Here is a 14337-nt window from a genome sequence, read left to right as displayed (position 1 = left end):
CCTTTGCCATCCCCACACACCAGCTGCTGGGGCAGGCCAGTGGGGGGCCTCTATCGCAGGTTGGCAGCTTGCATGCCCATCGCCAGTGTTGGAGAGTAACGCACAGGCTAGATATGGCTGCAGCCTAGGGCCCCCACAGGCTAGATATGGCTGCAGCCTAGGGCCCCCACAGGCTAGATATGGCTGCAGCCTAGGGCCCCCCACAGGCTAGATATGGCTGCAGCCTAGGGGCCCCCACCTACCAGGGGGCCACCGATTGGCCAAAAGTGAACAATTGCAGAATTTCAACAAGATATAATATTGAAAAATTCATGTCATTTTGAGTACAGTTGGTAGACATGTTACCCTTAATTCCTAGCCCGTAATTATGACATTGTCCATGTAAAATTGTCGCAAAATTTGCTGTTGCTGGGGGCCCCACGGCACCCTGTAGCCTAGGGGCCCCAGCCCATCTTAATCCGACCCTGCTCATCGCCCTTCCGTCTGTCTCTCACCCCCCCACCCCCTGGTACCCTGGGCTCCACCTCAGTCATGCACTGAGGCAGACAGACAGCCAGCACTACTGCTAAATGCTGTGTGGACAGTACGTGTGTGCGTATGAATCAGGCCTGTACGAAATTCCGAATTGAATGAATTTGAATTCAAAATAATGCCATGATACGAACACTAGGTGGTGTCATTACCTTGAATTTCTTTGAATTTAAGCTACATCACCCATTGAGAGTACATAGAACACCACCACCTAGTGTTCATATTATGGCATTACTTTGAATTCAAATTCATTCAATTCGGAATTTCGTACAAGCCTTGTATGAATATACTACTGTGTTATGAAGCAATACAACTACTGTATGTATGTACCCTATGTATGTATGGTGGTGCGTTTTGTGAGTTATACTACTGATGTCTAGATATGACATGACGACTACTGGGTGCTGTTGGAGCATCATACAGACAGGATTTGAGTAATGGGATGGAATGATGATGAAGTCTTTGTGTTTTGAACAGAGAAAAGAAAAGACATCAATTTGACCTACTAATGCTGAATGACAGGACAATGGGTACAGTGCAACGTTAACGTTGTTAAGGAAATGACCATGAAGTGGAGATTGTCGTTTGTCCGTCAGGCTTTCTATTGCACAGCCGACACAGCAGCTAAGTCTTAGATGGTCTTGGCCAAAGCAGGGAGTCTAGACCAAGGGGTACTCAACTAGACACTGAAAAGGTCCACTCGACAAATTTCCAATGTTTCCAGGCTCCGAAAAAGTTGCTACAGGCCGATGCAGAACATAGCCTCACTCTCTGGCCGGCCGCACTGGTCTCTTGTTCGCTCACCGAGTTGTCATAGTGATGATACTTTTATTTGTCATAAGATCGCATAGCAGCGGAATCTCGCTTGACACAAAATGAAAATAAAATAAATATAATTTTCATACATGTATTATGCACAGAGGGATTTTGTCTCGGTACGGATGGTATTGCGTTGGGGTCTTCATCCGGACCTGAGTTCGCCAGTTGAGTATGTCTGGTCTAGACTAAGGTGCCGTTTCCACGTAGCAGGATATTTTTTTAACAGGGTATTTTTTTCTCCTGTTAGGTGGAAACGCAACATGTGGATAAAAATAAATCCTCCATTGTAACGAATGCGTTTCAGCCCCCTAAACAGGATATTTTTTTCTCCTGCTTTTTATACCTGGATTTTAAATATCTGCTACGTGGAAACGGAAGGCCAAAACCAATGCAAAACCAATACAACCAGGAGAAAAAAATATCCACATATAAAAATATCCAGCTATGTGGAAACGGCACCTCAAGTAGAGGAGGAGCAGCCAGTAAACTGCATGGCCTTGTGTTCTTTCCATTATGCGGACTACCGTCCTTGGCCTGTGCTTGTAGCCTCGCGTTTGGCTGATGCCCCTCCTCCCTGGAGAAAACAATAAAGTTTCCTCGCTGTCAGCCTAGCCACAACAACAACAACTTTTGGGGGACTATTCTTCATTCACCATCCCGATTGATGCAAATGAGAGAATGACAATAGAATTGCGATTTTTGCAAGATATTGAAATAGGCCTACACTTCTGTCGTCAATGACTAATTGCCACATCATCGCGAGGCCACAAGCACAAGGGAGGAAGGGAGGTTGGACGATGGAAAGGAGCCAAGATGGCCTTGTTAGTTCCCTGCAGGGCCGCTGACAGCTTTGGCCGGGCCCAGGAGAAAGGTGTCTGAAAGGGCCCCCAGCCCAATACATACAATGTAATGTAATGAGGAATGCTCGGACCCCTGGTTTACTCCTGAACCAGCTTCTTGGTGTACCCCTCTGTGCACTTTGTGTGTTTGTCAACCATCATGCCAAACCGAGTCACTCCGTATGTTATGATGTACGTACAGTATGTAGTCTACATGGAGGGCTAAAAAAACTGACATTTAAAAGAAAAAAGGCCCTCTGCTCCGTCCAGTATTTTTTGTCAGTCTTACAGTATCTGTTTCTGCTACAAAATTCTTGAATTGTTTTTTTTTCTCTCTCCACCGCTCATGTAAGCATTTTCAAAAGGAAATAAAATAATAAATGTGAAGTTAAGATGTACGAGTCTTGTAAACGCGTCTTCACTGCAGTGCGCTGACCTCGTGCACGTCATGACAACACTCCTGTGGTATGAAAAGACCACAGAAGAAAGCTGAAGATGAATCATTGAAGGAATTTATGATAAAGGCTTGGACTCGCTCGCTCGCTAAGATTCAGTCAGTGTTGCCAGATTGGGCGGTTTCCTGCCCAATTGGCTGCTTAGGATGGCCGTCTGCGGGTTAAAATGGCACTTGGGTGGGTTTTTCCTGCTAATTTTTGGCCATAGAAATCAATAGAATTAGGCGGGATTTAGTGCTTCCAGGTGGGTTTTGAGCATTTTTTTTTTAGCTGGAAATCATCCGTTTCATCTGGCAACCCTGCATTCAGCTACATGGATGGTGGTGAGGCCTGACATTGCTGTTTCTGAATGAGGGGAGTTAAACCAAGGACAGACATTCTCTACTTGCAGAGTTAGCCATGACACTCCACAGCTATGCTGAAACAAGGAACAGGACATACATACACACATTCCATGTGTAGCTTACTTGGCAGTGTTTTTAAAGTCTGACAGTGCAACCTCAAAATGTGTCAGAGGTGTCAAAAGTAAACTAAAAGTACGTTTGTGGTGTAATTACAACACATGCACATACAGCACATGGCATTACATAGCTGTTACACCATTTACTCCATTGTACCTAATGAGATAGATAGACTGTGTTGTTACTGAAAAACACTGAAAACCTAACAAGGACCCACCACAAACTTGGTCCAACCAGTGCAGAGTTGGGTGATCGTAAGCCAAGTAAACGGATCTATTGGTTACTCAGATAAGTCACTTGTGTTGCAAGGAAACTGTTTCTTTTTTGACTTTTACTTTCAATTTTGACACCACTGACATAAATGTGTGAACCGTGTTTTCTGTAAGTCCTATCATCGTTCTCGATGCACTTCTCTCCTTACCCTACGAAAGATTTCTGAGATCTAAGGACCATCTTCATCTTCTTTGCTTACGGCTCTTGTGGTTTAAGTTCACAAACTAAATATGAAGTTCTTTTTCATCAAGGCCATGTTAATCTTCTGCACAGAAACTGATTTTCTCTGTTGTTTACAGGGCATGGGAGGCAGGTGGAAGGGTGTAGCGCGCGCACACACACACACACACACAAAAACAAACTCAAGTCACTGGGGCCGCTGTTGTTGTTGCTGCTAGCCGACCTGTGACTTCCATTAGGTTGAGGTAGTGTAGCGTACCGCGGACTTCACTTCCCAGGATTGGATTCACAAAAACTAGGGTGCTTCGTCCGGACGTGCCTACGTCACTAGTGATGCGTGTCCTCGTTGCCGAACTGCAGTGGGCACTGCACTGGGACTCACTAGTTTCACACAAGTGATTTAGGGTTAGGTTTAGGGTTAGGGTTAGGTTTAGGGTTAAGGTTAGGTTTAGGGTTAAGATTAGGGACGGTATGGACTGTTGTCATAGCGACGAATCAAACGTTGTCGGCAACAAGGACGCGCATAGCTATTGTGACGTCAGGCACGTAATACCGCCTCCGGACGAAGCAACCTAGAATTTGTTTGTCCCTTCACTTCCCCCACTGTTACTGCAGAGACAGAAAACCATCACCAAGCAGTCTCGTCATCTGGAGCCTCATATGCCTCTTTTCCACTGCCGGTTTTCAGGTGGGCCTACAGCTCGACACAGTGTGACTCGGCCACCACTTTTTGCTCTTCGATTGAGCTGTCGTGCCCAAACGAAAAGCAAAAAGTGGCGGCCGAGTCGCGCTGTGTGCCTATCAGAAAACCAACAGTGGAAAAGAGGCATAAGAGTAGGCTTGTTTTGACAGGAGACTGCAGACATTCTTGTTTGGCACTACCAGAGCCATAATACAGATATCTGACTTGTATTAACTATAGCACATACTGAGTGCGTTCCAATATGCGTCCTTGCCTACTCCACTTGTGCTTGTTTCCTCGTACCAGGAAGTAATATGTCATGATGACATCACTGACAACAGCATTATATTTCAATATCTTGCAAAAGCTCAATTGTAAACTCTTTTTCTCATTTGCAATTGGGATGGTGAATGAAAAACAGTCCCTCAAAAGTTGTTGTGGCTAGGCTGACAGCTGGGAAACTTTATCGTTTTCTCCACGGAGGAGGGGCCAAGAGGCGGTGCGAGGAAACAAGCACAAGTGGAGGAGGCAAGGTCGCATATTGTAACGCACTCAGTATGTCTGGCACCTATGAGTACACTACTGCACGCACCATAATGAAACATTTGGAAAAAATAAAGACACAGGCAGAAAAGTATACATATATATCTCTGTGTATATTTGCATTGCGCTGATGAACAAAAACAAGTTGTATTGCTGACTATGTATCCGGCAAAACATGTTGGGAGGAAAAAAACAAACAATGGTCCTTACAGTCCATATGTAGCAATGTATGCAGCATTTATTCTCTGTACCGAACATATATCATCCAGCTTCACTGTTTGTTGTATAGACTATTTTACTCATTTGGCAATAGTTATTTCCTCTTAAAACCTTCATGTAAGATTGGCATGGGTCAAGTGACATGTTAATGGGGACATGATTGCGTGGTGCTGAAAGAGCTCAACACGGATGGTGGAATACACCAAGTCGGAGTGCCGACACCATCACGTGACGTTGCGTTTCCAGCTGTGAGCACCACCATTTTCACATGGGGGGTTGGGGGAAAACTTTCAGCTTCTGTGAAAAGTATAAATACAGTGGGAAAATATTGGATTCTAGAACGCTTCTTCACCTCACCACTACGTTCTACAGCAAGAGACAAGACGCATGTATCCAATCTTTGCCTCCTCTGCATTTTCCCTCATGTCAATACGGCAGAATGTTTTTGGTAACATTCACACGAAAATTCCCGGATGTCCAACTTTTCCCTTGCAAACAAACAGGGAACACAGACACAGACACAGCTTCCCACCTAGTGCACTGTGGTCATCTTATCGCCACACATGGACGACTTGGAAGGATGAGAGGGGAGTCATATAACAACACCCCCCACAACCACCTCCTTCCCTTTGCAGACAGAGCAGACACCTTGAAGACTTTGAAGGGCTCCTAGTGCAATGCAGTGAGGAGAGGAGCAGAGAGGAGAGGAGCAGAGAGGAGAGGAGAGATGAGGAGGTGGGGGAGGAGAGGAGAGGAGAGAAGAGAGGAGAGGAGAGGAGAGGAGAGGAGAGGGGAGGAGTGGAGAGGAGAGGAGGAGAGGAGAGGGGAGGAGAGGAGAGGGGAGGAGAGGAGAGGAGCAGAGAGGAGAGGAGAGGAGGGGAGAGAAAGAGGAGGACAGAGGAGAGGAGACGAGCGGAAAGGAGAGGAGATTAGGGGAGGAGAGGGGAGGGGAGAGTAGGACAGAGGAGAGGAGAAGAGAAGAGAGGAGGGGAGAGGAGATGAGGGGGGGGGAGGAGATGAGGGGAGGAGAGGAGGGGAGGGGAGAGAAGAGCAGAGAGGAGAGGGAAGAGGAGAGGAGAGGAGATGAGATGAGAGGAAAGGAGGGGAGATAGGAAAGGAGAGGGAGAGGAGAGGAGAGGAGGAGGAGGAGAGGCGGGGGAGAACAGGAGAGGAGAGGAGAGGAGAGGAGAAGAGAGGAGAGAAGAGTGAGAAGAGGAGAGTAGAGGAGGGAGAAGAGAGGGGAAGAGAGGAGAAGAGAGGAGAGGAGACTAGAGTAGAGTAGAGTGGAGGAGATAAGGGTAGGGTAAAGGAGAGGAGGACAAAGGAGAGTGGAGCAGACAAAAGGAGATGAGGGGAGGGGAGATGAGATGAGGGGAGGAAGGAAGAGAAGAGAAGAGAAGAGAAGAGAAGAGAAGAGAAGAGAAGAGAAGAGAAGAGAAGAGAAGAGAAGAGAAGAGAAGAGAAGAGAAGACATCATGGTTTAAGAGTAAGATTCGAGATCCCTGTCGAGGACTCAGTACAGTCTCCTGAGAATAAATATCATTAAGTGCTCCTTATTTCCTTATTTCTCACTTGGCCTCGTAACTTCAACGTTCTCTTTTTATAACTGCAGTCTTGTGTGCATGTGTGTGTATGTAAAGCCACACCTGAACAGTCAGTCAGTCAGTCACCAAGCCAGCTGTCAGACAACTGTCACCAGGAGGGCTGGGTATCACAGCCATGTTCCTGCCACCAGGAGTGCTGGGTATCACAGCCATGTTCCTGCCACCAGGAGTGCTGGGTATCACAGCCATGTTCCTGTCACCAGGAGGGCTGGGTATGGCAGCCATGTTCCTGTAGGGCTGGGTATGGCAGCCATGTTCCTGTAGGGCTGGGTATGGCAGCCATGTTCCAGTCACCAGGAGGGCTGGGTATGGCAGCCATGTTCCTGTCACCAGTAGGGCTGGGTATGGCAGCCATGTTCCTGTCACCAGTAGGGCTGGGTATGGCAGCCATGTTCCTGTCACCAGTAGGGCTGGGTATCGCAGCCATGTTCCTGTATCCATTCCATTTCGATTCTAAGGGCTTTGAATCGATTAATCACGATCCGATTCGATTCGATTCACTCCGAATCGATTCAATACGTTCTCTTCTTGGTGCCAGGATTTCCCCCAAAAGATGCTGTTGCCTATTTTGATATAAAAAAAGTCAAAGGGCTGTGGCTTGACAGTGTTAACAGACTGCTAATTTGCAATAAGTAGGCCTAGGCCTAATTGACTAATACCTACTGGGTATTTTCCATAGACCTAAATTAAACTAAAAGAACAAAAAGAAAAATAACCCCAAAAAAACAATTTTGTGCCCTGTGAATCAATTATGTGAATTTCGATTCGATTCAATCGATTATCGATTATGGATTAAATCGATTATTTCACCCAGCCCTAGTCACCAGTCACCAAGCCATCTGTTCATTAAAGTGTATGCGCCACATCACAGGTCATGATGACTGTGGACGCCCCCGAACATTAACAAAACATGACATGACATGACATGACATGACATAACATAACATAACATAACATAACATAACATTTAGCAGACGCTTTTAGATCAAAACAACAACAATCCAGCGTGCCAGTCCCCGTCATGTATTCAGTCGATATAGTTTTTATTCTTAATTAACAGTCATATGGAGAAGGGAAGACACCCGTAATATTATTATCATTTGTTTTCTTGTCAGTAATATCCAGTGAGATGTTTTTTTGTTTTTTTTCCCTTGGCGTAGATTCTGTGGCCATAGTGTCTCGGCCAAACTGTGGATCTCCTTTTCTGCAGATGGGAGACGCGTAGGGGAGAGGAGGTGATCTCCAGATGGGAGACGCGTAGGGGAGAGGAGGTGACCTCCTTCACTGCAGATGGGAGACGCGTAGGGGAGACGCGTAGGGGAGAGGAGGTGCTCCTCCTCTACTGCAGATGGGAGAAGCGTAGGGGAGAGGAGAGGAGAGGAGGTGCAAAGGGGAGAGGAGGTGCAAAGGAAAGGGGAGGTGACCTCCTTCACTGCAGATGGGAGACGCGTAGGGGAGAGGAGGTGACGCGTAGGGGAGAGGAGGGGAGAGGAGGTGATTTCCTTTTCTGCAGATGGGAGACGCGTAGGGGAGAGGAGGTGACATCCTTCACTGCAGATGGGAGACGCGTAGGGGCGCGGCGCTGCTGAAGTCCAGGAAGAAGGGCCCCTCCTGCTTGGGGAGGAAGGTGGTGGGGATCAGGTTGTAGATGCCGGCCGGGACATGCTCCACCTCCATGTAGCAGAAACCACATCTGCAGAGGAGAGAGAAGAGAGAGGAGAGGAGAGGAGAGGAGAGGAGAGAGATGAGAGGAGAGAGGAGAGGAGAGGAGAGAGGAGTGAGGAGGAGACCAAAGACATTATAGCAGAGAGAGATGGGAGGAGAGTGTGAGAGGAGGAGACCAAAGACATTATAGCAGAGAGAGATGAGAGGGACGTGCTCCACCTCCATGTAGCAGAAACCACACCTGCAGAGAAGAGAGAGGAGGGGAGAGGAGAGAGGAGTGAGGAGGAGACCAAAGACATTATAGCAGAGAGAGACGAGAGGAGAGAGGGAGGAGACCAAAGACATTATAGCAGAGAGCAGAGAGAATAGTGAAGAAACCAAAGACATTATAGCAGACGAGAGAAGAGGAGAATAGTGAAGAAACCAAAGACATTATAGCAGAGAGAGATGAGAGGAGAGAGTGAGAGAGTGAGGAGGAGACCAAACTCATTATAGCAAAGAGATATGAGAGGAGAGTGAAGAAACAAAAGACATTAATATAGCTGCAAGCAGCAATGCGGGGCCAAGCAGTAAACTTGCCAGAGCCGCTACGGCAACAGAAGGAACTGCAGCGCCCCCTTTGGTCCAAATCTCGCCAATGTTGGTGTGCATTCCTTGGACAAGAGTGTGATCACGTAAACCAAGTTTAGTTTGAATCCGTTGAAGAGCTGCCGAGATATGAGCTCACTTCCTGTTACCTGTTGGTGGCACTAGAGAGCTTGGGGTCTGGATTTTTTTGTGGGAGGTCATGGGATGGACTAGAATGTGTGCAAAAAATCCTAACAGAAATTGACTAACGGTTGCTGAGATTAGGGCTGTCCCTAAAGATTATTTTCCTCCCGATTATTCTATCAACTATTTTTTTCGAATAGTCGCGATTATTTATTTTTTTTGGAAGGGAAAAACTGTGATATGCCACTTAATTTTGACCTGAAAAATAACAGACAAATAAAGCAGAGTGCACCTAGGGCCTATTAGGACAATGATTTCTAAAAAAAAAAAAAAAGAAAAAGAAAGAAAAAAAAAGAAAAAGAAAAAAAAGGGGACATTGTATAAATTAGTCATAGACTATAATACATACAGGCCTAATATAATATCTATTTGTTTCAGTTCAAATCAAGTAAGCTTATTAGCCTACATGTACTGATGTATAAAGAGGCCCAAGTTATACAGTATTAGGAAAGTGGAAACAAATATGGGCCACTATAGGTTATAAAGGCTACCAGAGATTTTATGAGTAGCCTGCAAGGAAAGAACGTCGAGGCTACTCTGTCCATGTCATTCTGTTGACGCATCAAAACCCAGCTGGTCCCTAATAACGCGCTATACCCTTTCTGTCGCTAATATAAACCCAGTTAGTAATTGCAGCACGACATAATTATATTATTAGAATAATATTACTATTTATTTAGACCTGCAGTCGGCACAAACAATATTGAACTTCGTGCACCGTCCGTGGAGGAGAAGGGAAGAGGCCTTTCTGAATCAGGCATGCATTCCTCTCACTCCTCCACATCTCACGCTGTTGGCCGGAATATGCACACTTCTGTTGTCTTCATTTAAGTTACTTTTTAACTTTGTATACAAGCTCTTCTACAAACACCCCGACCACTGTCACCCTAAGGTGTTGAATATTGCGTCTATAACAGGCACATTACGAATCATTGCTTTATCTCCCTGTCGTTGCTATGCACGCCGCCAGCATAGCGGCAGTATTATAAAACAGTGTGAAATATACCGCGAGTCTCGATCTGAAAAACTTTCACTTCCTCAATAAATATAGTCTCCTACAGAAACACAGCCAGGTCTTGTGCCTTGTCTTTAAAATATCGCCACACTTTAGATGTCTTTGTCCGTTTATTGGGCTGATAAGTGGTGCCACTGTTACCTTTGTTTGACACTGACACTCTCGGACGTGCAGCCCCTGTCATTTTCTCCACTTCTGTTTTCAGCACGTAGGCTACCTCACGGCTCGCACCAATCACTTTTTTTCATTGGGCTGATTAGTGGTGCCACTGCACCTTCATCTTGGTCTGACACTGAAACCCTCAGGCTTTCAGCCTCTGCCATTTTCTTCGCTTCTGTTTAGCACGTCTACCTCGCGGCTCGCGCAAGTCACTTTTTTTTTTTTTGCGCAAATCACGTAAACGACGGTATGTTGAACACGCCGACTTATTTACGCAATCGACGTAATCGATTACGTCGAATAGTCGGGACAGCCCTAGCTGAGATATGACCTCACTTCCTGTTTTGCCACCTTTATGACAATTTTGATTGGCTGTCACCGGCAAACGACAAGAGGTGTTCAAAATTCTTTCCTCTCCCCCCTCCCTCTCCCTCCCTTCTTCCCTCTCTGTCCCTCTCCCTCTCCCTCTCCCTCTCCCCACTCCCTATCCCCCCTCCCTCTCCCTCTCCCTCTGTCTGTCTGTGTGTGTGTGAGGAGGGGGTGGGGGGTGGGGTGCAGGGGCTGGGGCAGTGGGGCTTGACCCCCTGCCGAGAATGGTGTCAGTGAACATGCGCAAGGGGAGCAGAGGAGACAGAGAGATGAGAAAAAATCCCTCCATTCTTTCCACTATTTTGAATGGCTGCTGTGAACTGATAGTTTTTTCAATCGTTACGAAAATCCATACCAGGGTGCAACATAGTGTGAAGATGACCTGTGTACCAATAGTTTGAAAATTGGGAGTATGGTTCAAAAGCTACAGGCAAAAATGTAGATAAAACTTTGACCTGCTGGTGGCGCTACAGAGTTTGAGCTGGGGATCTGATTTTTTTTGTGGTAGGTCATGGGATGGACTACTATGTGTGTACAAAATCCCTGCCCAATTCGACAAACGGTTGCTGAGATATGACCTCACTTCCTGTTTTGCCACGTTTACGACAATTTTGATTGGCTCTCACGGCTAAACGATAAAAGATATCCAATATTCCTGAAGACCCCATGTGTAGCTCAGTCCAGAGATACTATATACCGAATTCCGGGTGAATTGGTCAAAAATTGCAGAAAATTTAGCATTTTTATTGAATTTTACAAAATTCAAAATGGCGGGAAAACTATCCTGGCGGAAAATGACGTCATAGGGTGCGTTGGATTCGTCTTGGCTCAAGGATCCCAGGGATACCAAGTTTATGAAAAATGGCCAAGCGGTTCAAAAGTTACAAGCAGAAATGCACCTGCAACTTTGACCTGCTGGTGGCGCTAGAGCGTTGGGACTGGGGACCTATAAATCGCTGTGGGTAATGCTGAGACTGTCCCTAATGTGTGTGCCAATTTACAGCATTTTCCTACCTACGGTTCTATGGGCTGCCATAGACTTACAGTCGGAGAAGAATGGTGACTAGATAATAATAATAACAATGAAGAAAACCTACTAACTCTATAGGGGCCTTCGCCAGCTTCGCTGCTTGGCCCCTAATAACTGGAGATAGCAGAGAGAGATGAGAGATGAGATAAGAGTGAAGAAAATAAAGACATTATAGCAATGAGAGATGAGAGATGAGAGGAGTGAGGAGGAGACCAAAGACATTATAGCAGAGAGAGAGATGAGAGGAGAGAGGAGTGAGGAGGAGACCAAAGACATTATAACTGCTGGAGACAGCAGAGAGAGATGAGAGGATAGTGAGGAGGAGACCAAAGACATTATAGCAGAGAGAGATGAGAGGATAGTGAGGAGACCAAAGACATTATAGCAGAGAGAGATGAGAGGATAGTGAGGAGACCAAAGACATTATAACAGAAAGAGACGAGAGAATAGTGAAGAAACCAAAGACATTATAACTGGAAAGAGACGAGAGAATAGTGAAGAAACCAAAGACATTATAACTGGAGACAGCACAGAGAATAGTGAAGACACCAAAGACATTATAACGGTAACTGGAGAGAGCAGAGAGAGATGAGAGAATAGTGAAGAAACCAAAGACATTATAACTGGAGAGACCAGAGAGAATAGTGAAGACACCAAAGACATTATAACTGGAGAGAGACGACAGAATAGTGAAGAAACCAAAGACATTATAACTGGAGAGACCAGAGAGAGACGAGAGAATCTATTCCACCTGAAAATCATGGAGGCATAATACTACAGTACGTATCTTAGAAGCACCGAGAACAAGCACTGAGAAGAAGACACACTGGCAAACTAAATTTAAAACATTTATTACATGTATTAAAATAAAAACATTGCTTTACGTCTCACATTGAGATGAATGGGATTTGAATGGGAAATTATACTCTACTCTACTCTATTTGTTGCTTCTGTTTCGGCTTCCGTATCATATTACTGAGCACACCAATAATGAGTACGCAGAAAGAGAGAAGAGGAGGATAGTGAAGACACCAAAGACATTATAACTGGAGAGAGACGACAGAATAGTGAAGAAACCAAAGATATTATAGCAGAAAGAGAGATGAGAGGATAGTGAGGAGACCAAAGACATTATAACAGAAAGAGACGACAGAATAGTGAAGAAACAAAAGACATTATAACTGGAAAGAGATGAGAGAATAGTGAAGAAACCAAAGACATTATAACTGGAAAGAGACGAGAGAATAGTGAAGAAACCAAAGACATTATAACTGGAGACAGCACAGAGAATAGTGAAGACACCAAAGACATTATAACAGAAAGAGACGAGAGAATAGTGAAGACACCAAAGACATTATAACGGTAACTGGAGATAGCAGAGAGAGACGAGAGGATAGTGAGGAGACCAAAGACATTATAACAGAAAGAGACGACAGAATAGTGAAGAAACCAAAGACATTATAACTGGAGACAGCAGAGAGAATAGTGAAGACACCAAAGACATTATAACTGGAAAGAGACGAGAGAATAGTGAAGAAACCAAAGACATTATAACTGGAGACAGCACAGAGAATAGTGAAGACACCAAAGACATTATAACGGTAACTGGAGAGAGCAGAGAGAGATGAGGGAATAGTGAAGAAACCAAAGACATTATAACTGGAGAGACCAGAGAGAATAGTGAAGACACCAAAGACATTATAACGGTAACTGGAGAGAGCAGAGAGAGATGAGAGAATAGTGAAGAAACCAAAGACATTATAACTGGAGAGACCAGAGAGAGACGAGAGAATAGTGAAGAAACCAAAGACATTATAGCAGAGAGAGATGAGAGGAGATAGTGAGGAGACCAAAGACATTATAACTGCAGACAGCAGAGACAGACGAGAGAATAGTGAAGAAACCAAAGACATTATAACTGGAGAGACCAGAGAGAGACGAGAGAATAGTGAAGAAACCAAAGACATTATAACTGGAGAGACCAGAGAGAGACGAGAGAATCTATTCCACCTGAAAATCATGCAGCACGTATCTTAGAAGCACTGAGAACAAGCACTGATAAGAAGACACACTGGCAAACTAAATTTAAAACATTTATTACATGTATTAAAATAAATACATTGCTTTACGTCTCACATTGAGATGAATGGGATTTGAATGGGAAATTATACTCTACTCTACTCTATTTGTTGTTTCTCTTTCGGCTTCCATATCATATTACTGGGCACACCAATAATGAGTACGGCACTTTTGAAAATTAACATTTTGAAGCCGCACCAGACAGAGATCAGACGAAGAGAATAGTGATCAAATTTATCCTTTATGAAAGGATACAAGTGGGGCACGGTGGCTCACTTGGGCTCGAATACAGCTGGATTTGGTTTCTCTTTTGTGCAATCATTAATTTTTGCAATTACTAAAGATTTTCTGGACATTTTCCCAGATGTCTTTTTTTGTATTGTATTTATATTACAGCTTCAAAGCATTAAAATAAATAAAAAAATCTATTTTGGGAAGCTGGGAAGTCCCCCGCTGCTTAGGCGATAATTCCCTAGAGAATACGCATAATGTTGTTTTCATTCCCTACAAGTGGATCTGCACGACCAATAGAGTCCTCCCTCAGTGTGATATAAAGGTCTGTCTGTTTGCTGTTAGCTGGCCGATAGTGATCCAGCTGGCTTCCTGGTGTCCTTGGGTTAAGTGTAGACACATGCGGCCCTGC

At 44.9% G+C, this 14337-nt stretch overlaps 1 protein-coding gene across 1 annotated transcript in view; it reads right to left on the bottom strand.

Annotated features, from left to right (window-relative positions):
• Window positions 1-8067: 8067 nt before the first annotated feature.
• capn7 (calpain 7) overlaps window positions 8068-14337 on the bottom strand; it is a 58737-nt gene continuing 52467 nt past the window's right edge. Inside the window, exon 21 of the mRNA XM_063198515.1 lies at window positions 8068-8299. Within this exon, the coding sequence (XP_063054585.1) occupies window positions 8155-8299 (145 nt within the window). The 3' untranslated portion in view covers window positions 8068-8154. The remainder of the gene's footprint in view (window positions 8300-14337) is intronic.

The sequence above is a fragment of the Engraulis encrasicolus genome, chromosome 5, assembly GCF_034702125.1.
Source record: "Engraulis encrasicolus isolate BLACKSEA-1 chromosome 5, IST_EnEncr_1.0, whole genome shotgun sequence".
Classification (NCBI taxonomy): domain Eukaryota; kingdom Metazoa; phylum Chordata; class Actinopteri; order Clupeiformes; family Engraulidae; genus Engraulis; species Engraulis encrasicolus.
Note: the sequence above shows the minus strand (reverse complement) of the source record. Positions and strands in the feature narration are given on the sequence as shown.